General features: G+C 46.6%; 1 protein-coding gene across 1 annotated transcript; it reads right to left on the reverse strand.

The window, feature by feature from the left end:
* Positions 1–6242: 6242 nt before the first annotated feature.
* Positions 6243–7199, reverse strand: LOC144481662 (putative G-protein coupled receptor 139). Its single transcript, XM_078200792.1, has one exon. The coding sequence runs from the start codon at positions 7197–7199 to the stop codon at positions 6243–6245; it is 957 nt and encodes a 318-aa protein (XP_078056918.1).
* Positions 7200–7438: the final 239 nt, after the last annotated feature.

Here is a 7438-nt window from a genome sequence, read left to right on the forward strand (position 1 = left end):
TGAAGCCACAGTGCTAACCACTGTGTCACCGTCCCATCCACATTATGCTGCCTAGTGAAACCACCACCCCCTCCCCACTAAGCCTCAAACCATCTTGGCTCTGGAGTCACTTGTTGGCCAGACCGGATAAGGATGGCAGATTTTCCATTAATGAATCAGGCGTCTTTTGTTTAATTCCAGATTTTTAAAAATCAGAGCATGGAACTCCAGTTCCTTGGAGTGTGTTACCCTGTGTCTCTGGATCACTTCCCCAGGAACAATTCCACTGTACCAGTGTCTTCCCATGGCTGGGGTAGCAATCATAATCTTCTTGAATGGAGAAGGGCCAAGTGTCCTACTCCTTCTCCTAATTGATATGATCACATGTATCTCCATATGTACTGAGGCCCAGTGAGTGTCTTACAGAGATATGACATCATTTCTTTGTATTTAACTCCACTCAGACAGACTATTTTGTGTGTTTTAGACATAGAACATAGAACATTACAGCGCAGTACAGGCCCTTCGGCCCTCGATGTTGCGTCGACCTGTGAAACCAATCTAAAACCCATCTAACCTACACTATTCCAATATCATCCATATGTTTATCCAATGACCCTTTAAATGCCCTTAATGTTGACGAGTCCACTACTGCTGCAGGAAGGGCATTCCACGCCCTTATTACTCTCTGAGTGAAGAACCTACCTCTGACATCTGTCCTATATCTCTCACCCCTCAATTTAAAGCTATGTCCCCTCATGCTAGCCATCGCCATCTGAGGAAAAAGGCTCTCACTGTCCACCCTATCTAATCCTCTGATCATCTTGTATGCCTCTATTAAGTCACCTCTTAACCTTCTCTCTAACGAAAACAGCCTCAAGTCACTCAGCCTTTCCTCATAAGACCTTCCCACCATACCAGGCAACATCCTGGTAAATCTCCTCTGCACCCTTTCCAATGCTTCCACATCCTTCCTATAATGCGGCGACCAGAACTGTACGCAATACTCCAAGTGCGGCCGCACCAGAGTTTTGTACAGCTGCAACATGACATCATGACTCTGAAACTCAATCCCTCTACCAATAAAAGCTAACACACTGTACGCCTTCTTAACAACCCTATCAACCTGGGTGCAAACTTTCAGGGATCGATGCACATGGACCGAGATCTCTCTGTTCATCCACACTACCAAGTATCTTACCATTAGCCCAGTACTCTGTAACCCTGTTACTCCTTCCAAAGTGAATCACCTCACACTTTTCCGCATTAAACTCCATTTGCCACCTCTCAGCCCAGCTCTGCAGCTTATCTATGTCCCCCTGTAACCTGCAACATCCTTCCGCACTCTCCACAACTCCACCGACTTTAGTGTCATAAAACGTTTAGTGTTTTGTTCTCTGCAACCTTCGAATATTCGTATGAATTTGTGACGGATGCTTTTTTTTCCCTGTTCCTACAACAACTTAGCATATTTTCGATATTCCATCCCCTCGGCCCTCCATCCCAAATCCAAGAATTCATACATCTCAGCAGTAAATGGAATCTGCTGCCATTCTGCCCATCTGCACTGTCAGTGTATGTCTCCTACTTTGATTTTACTGATTCACATCCTTGCTTCTCATATGATCCAACCTTTGCAGACTCTGGAACTTTCTTAATCCAGCTTCTGGCAACCTTTCAAATATATCCTGCCTATCTAACTACTCTATCCAATTTACAAAAAAAAAATTCAAGGGATATGGGCGTCACTGGCTAGGCCCTGAATTTATTGCCCATCCCTAATTGCCCCTTGAGAAGGTAAGCAGCCTTCTTGAACCGCTGCAGTCTCTGATGTGTAGATACACCCATAGTGCTGTTAGGGTGATAGAATCATAGATTCTCGACAGTGCAGAAGGAGACCATTCAGCTCACTGAGTCCGCACCAACCACAATCCCACCCAGGTCCGATCCCCATAACCCCACCTGTTTACCCTAGCTTGTCCTCCTGACACTAAGAGGTAATATAGCATGGCCAATCCACACAACCTGCACATCTTTGGTAGCAGGAAACCGGAGCACCCGGAGGAAACCCACGCAGGAGAATGTGCAAACTCCAAACAGACGGTCCCCTGAGGTTTGAATTGAGCCCCGGTCCCTGGCACTGAGACACAGCAGTGATACCACTGTGCCACCATGCTGCCCCCAGGGGGCAAAGTGTTTAGCACTGCAAACCGTTGTTAGGGAAGGAGTTCCAGGGTTTTGACCCAGAGGCAATGAAGGAACATAGAACATAGAACATTACAGCGCAGTACAGGCCCTTCGGCCCTCGATGTTGCGCTGACCAGTGAAACCAATCTAAAGCCCATCTAACCTACACTATTCCAATATCATCCATATGCTTATCCAATAACCATTTGAATGCTCTCAATGTTGACGAGTCCACTACTGCTGCAGGCAGGGCATTCCACACCCTTACCACTCTCTGAGTAAAGAACCTACCTCTAAAATCTGTCCTATATCTATCACCCCTCAATTTAAAGCTATGTCCCCTCGTGCTAGCCATCACCATCCGAGGAAAAAGGCTCTCACTATCCACCCTATCTAATCCTCTGATCATCTTGTAAGCCTCTATTAAGTCACCTCTTAACCTTCTTCTCTCTAACGAAAACAACCTCAAGCCCCTCAGCCTTTCCTCATACGATTTTCCCACCTTACCAGGCAACATCCTGGTAAATCTCCTCTGCACCCTTTCCAACACTTCCACATCCTTCCTATAATGCAGCGACCAGAACTGTATGCAATACTCCAAGTGCGGCCGCACCAGAGTTTTGTACAGTTGCAACATGACCTCCTGGCTCCGAAACTCAATCCCTCTACCAATAAAAGCTAACACACCATACGCCTTCTTAACAACCCTATCAACCTGGGTGCCAACTTTCAGGGATCGATGCACATGGACACCCAGATCCCTTTGTTCATCCACACTACCAAGTATCTTACCATTAGCCCAGTACTCTGTATTCTTGTTACTCCTTCCAAAGTGAATCACTTCGCACTTTTCCGCATTAAACTCCATTTGCCACCTCTCAGCCCAGCTCTGCAGCTTATCTATGTCTCTCTGTAACCTGCCACTTCCCTCCGCACTGTCTACAACTCCACCGACTTTAGTGTCATCCACAAATTTACTAATCCATCCTTCCACGCCCTCACCCGGGTCATTTATAAAAATGACAAACAGCAGTGGCCCTAAAACAGATCCTTGCGGTACACCACTAGAAACTGAACTCCAGGATGAACATTTCCCATCAACCACCACCCTCTGTTTTCTTCCGGCTAGCCAATTCCTGATCCAAACCACTAAATCACCCTCAATCCCACGTGTCCGTATTTTCTGCCAAAGCTTACCATGGGGAACCTTATCAACCTCTTTGCTGAAATCCATATACACCACATCAACCGCTTTACCCTCATCCACCTCTTTGGTCATCTTCTCAAAGAACCCAATAAGGTTTGTGAGGCACGACCTACCCTTCACAAAACCATGCTGACTATCCCTAATCAAATTATTCCTTTACAGGCGATTATAAATCCTATCTCTTATAATCCTTTCCAATACTTTGCCCACAACAGAAGTAAGGCTCACCGGTCTATAATTACCAGGGTTGTCCCTACTCCCCTTTTTGAACAAGGGGACAACATTTGCTATCCTCCAGTCTTCTGGTACAGTTCCAGTAGATAATGACGACCCAAAGATCAAAGCCAAAGGCTCTGCAATCTCCTCTCTAGCCTCCCAGAGAATCCTAGGATAAATCCCATCTGGCCCAGGGGACTTATCTATTTTTACCCTTTCCAGAGTTGCTAACACCTCCTCCTTATGAATCTCAATCCCATCTAGTCCAACAGCCTGTATCTCAGTACTCCCCTCGACACAGTCCCTCTCCAGTGTGAATACTGACGAAAAATATTCATTTAGTGCCTCTCCTATCTCTTCAGACTCCACGCACAACTTCCCACTCCTGTCCTTGACTGGCCCTAATCTTACCCGAGTCATTCTTTTACTCCTGACATACCTATAGAAAGCTTTAGGGTTTTCCTTGATCCTACCTGCCAAAGACTTCTCATGTCCCCTCCTGGCTCTTCTTAACTCTTTCTTTAGGTCCTTCCTGGCTAACTTGTAACTTTCAAGCTCCCAAACTGAGCCTTCATGTCTCATCCTTACATAAGTCTCCTTCTTCCTCTTCACAAGAGATTCAACCTCCTTAGTAAACCACGGTTCCCTCACACGTCTGCTTCCTCCCTGCCTGACAGGTACATATTTATCAAGGACGGTTGATATATTTCCAAGTCAGCACGGTGAGGAACTTGGAGGGGAACCTCCAGGTGGTGATATTCCCATGTATCTGCTGTCCTTGGCCTTCTCGATGGAAGTGGTCATGGGTTTGGAAGGCACTGTCTAAGGAAGCTTGGTGAGTTCCTGCAGTGAATCTTGGAGATGGAACGCACTGCTGCTACTGAGCATTGGTGGTGGAGGAAGTGGATGTTTGTGGATGCGGTGCCAATCAAGAGGGGCTGCTTTGTCCTGGATGGTGTCGAGCTTCTTGAGTGTTGTTGGAGCTGCACCCATCCAGGCAAGTGGAGAGTATTCCACCATAGTCATAACTCGGGCCTTGTAGATAGTGGACAGGCTTTGGGGGAGTCAGGAGGTGACTTACTCACCACAGGATCCCCAGTCTTTTACTTTAGTTAGCCATGGTATTTATATGGCTAGTCAAGTTCAGTTTTGAGTCAAAAGTAATCCCTAGGATGTTGATAGTGGGGAGTTTAGGGATGGTATGTTGAATGTCAAGGGGGAGAATGTCAAAGGTCGCACAGTGGTTAGCGCTGCTGCCTCACAGCATTAGGGACATAGGTTCAATTCCAGCCTTGCATCACTGTCTGCGTGGAGTTTGCACATTTTCCCTATGTCTATGTGGAATTTCTCCGGGTGCTCCGGTTTCCTCCCACAGTCTAAAGATGTGGTGGTTAGGTGGATTGACCATGCTAAATTGCCCCTTAGTATCAGAGGGATTAGCAACCTAAATAAGTGGGGTTATGGAGATAGGGCCTGGATGGGATTGTGGTCTGGGCAGACTTATAGGTTTAAGGTGAGAGGGGAGATACAAAAGCGTCCAGAGAGGCAATTTTTCCACACAGAGGGTGGTGAGTGTCTGGAACAAGCTGCCAGAGGTAGTAGTAAAGGCGGGTACAATTTTGTCTTTTAAAAATCATTTAGACAGTTACATGGGTACGATGGGTATAGAGCGATATGGGCCAAATGCGGGCAATTGGGACTAGAACAAAGAACAAAGAACAATACAGCACAGGAACAGGCCCTTCGGCCCTCCAAGCCCGCGCCGCTCCCCGGTCCAGGATTGAATCCTGAATCCAGGATCCCCGCCCACTAGCTTAGGGGTTTTTTAAAAAAAGGGCAGCATGGACAAGTTGGGCCGAAGGGCCTGTTTCCATGCTGTAAACCTCTACGACTCTTTGACACGCTGGGCCAAATGGCCCTCTTCTGCACTGTAGGGCTTCTGTGATTGTTAGTTGGATTCTCTCTTGTGGAGGTGGCCATTGCCTGGTCCAACAAGAGAGCATCTCAATCTCGTGAACGTGTTAATCATTCTGCAAGACAGGAACAAGCTTCCTCTGCTCTGTGCAAAGAGTTTTTTAGTTTCTGAGCTTTGCCAAAGCCTCCACCAAAAGCGCCCATTTCAGACCAATTCTCACCAAAACTACATTTTTACGACTTTGGTTTTCATGCTTTCGTGGACATCACTGACTGGGCCGAACCTTTGTTTCCCATCCCTAGTTGCCCTTGAACTGAGCGTCTCTCTCACTTGCCCATTTCAGAGGGGCAGTAAGGAGTCGACCTCATTGCTGTGGGTCTGGAGTCACAGGTAGGCCAGAATAACAGATTTCCTTCCACAAAGGACATTAATGAACCAGATGGCTTTTTAATGACAATTCTCACCATTACCAAGGCCAGCTCTTAGCTCCATTTAAAGACTGAATTCGAATCTCACCGGTTTTCATGGTGAACCTTGATCTCAAACCGCTCTGAGCATTAGCCTGGGTTGTTGGACTAGTGAGGTTACCAATATGCTATTGTCTCCCCGTTTGATGATGCAATTAGATAAGGCTTTGCTGACTGCTTCGATGTTAGCTGTTAATCAGTTTTCATGTGTGCCTCCCTATATTTTTTTCAGATATCCAATTTCTATCATTATCATGCATGCGTAGTCTTTTCATCGCATGATCTTGACCATCATAATGACAGGATATTTCACTCCATTTCCCACCTCCTCTCTGAATTTCTTCTGGGTCACTGCATAAATAAACGTATTAGTGCAGCAGCTCAGCATCTGAAGCATGAAGCCAAGTTCCGTCACGAACGTGGGCAGAGAAACTGAATACCCCAAGTAATCCAGCCGTCTCCATATCGAGCAGAACATGAACACTGCCCACAGCAGCATGAAATTGGCCGAAATAACAAACAACAAGACCATGGATTTCCTCCGGTTTACCATTTCTGGGTCGTTGGGACTCTCCCCGCTGCTCTGGCTCCGGAGTCTTCTACGCGCCCTGCTGGCCACTAAAATGTTCTGGACCGTCAGTGCATTTAACAATAGAATCAAAACAAAGGGAACAAATGGTGTGAAAATGTAATGCATCAACTCGACGACAGTCCAGGCAATCGACTGGGATGTTTCACGGATCACGAGACAAAACCAGGGGCTGTTGGAAAGCCAATATTTATTCCTGTACATAAAATACCAGGAAATGTTCTTCAGCCAGCTCAGCACAGTCACCGTACCGAGGACCACAGTTGCCGTCTTCTCTGTGCAATATTTCACCTTCAGCTTCTGCCGACAAATGGCAACAAATCGATCAAAGGTGAACGTGACGGTGAACCAGACGGAACAGTCCGTGACGGCATAAAGCACAACAGCGTGGATGTTACACACTCTGACATCCAGCAGGAAAGTAAACTGTTCCCTGTAAACGATGGGAATCTGTCGTAGGAGCAGATCAACGATAACAATAAGGAGGTCTGCCATTGCCATGGCCACCAGATAGTAAGTCACACACTTGGAGAGGCCACACTTTCCCCGAGACAGGATCAGAATTGTCACAATGTTAACTGGGGATAGGAGGACAATTATTGAGTTATTCACCGAGATAATAATAGGAGTTGAACGCATTCCCAGTGAAATAAGAGACAGTTGTATATATATATATATATATAAAAGAGGGCACGGTGGCACAGTGGTTACTGCTGCCTCACAGTTTCAGTGACCTGGGTTCGATTCCTGGCTTAGGTGACTGTCTGTGTGGAGTCTGCACGTTCTCTCTGTGTCTGCATGGGTTTCCTCCGGGTGCTCCGGTTTCTTCCCACAGTCCAATGATGTACAGGATAGGTGGATTGGCCATGCCCATGGTC

Source organism: Mustelus asterias, chromosome 31, assembly GCF_964213995.1.
Source record: "Mustelus asterias chromosome 31, sMusAst1.hap1.1, whole genome shotgun sequence".
NCBI lineage: Eukaryota > Metazoa > Chordata > Chondrichthyes > Carcharhiniformes > Triakidae > Mustelus > Mustelus asterias.

Coding starts and splice junctions, on each gene's coding strand:
- LOC144481662 (XM_078200792.1), bottom strand. CDS start 7,199: ATGCGTTCAACTCCTATTATTATCTCGGTGAATAACTCAATAATTGTC.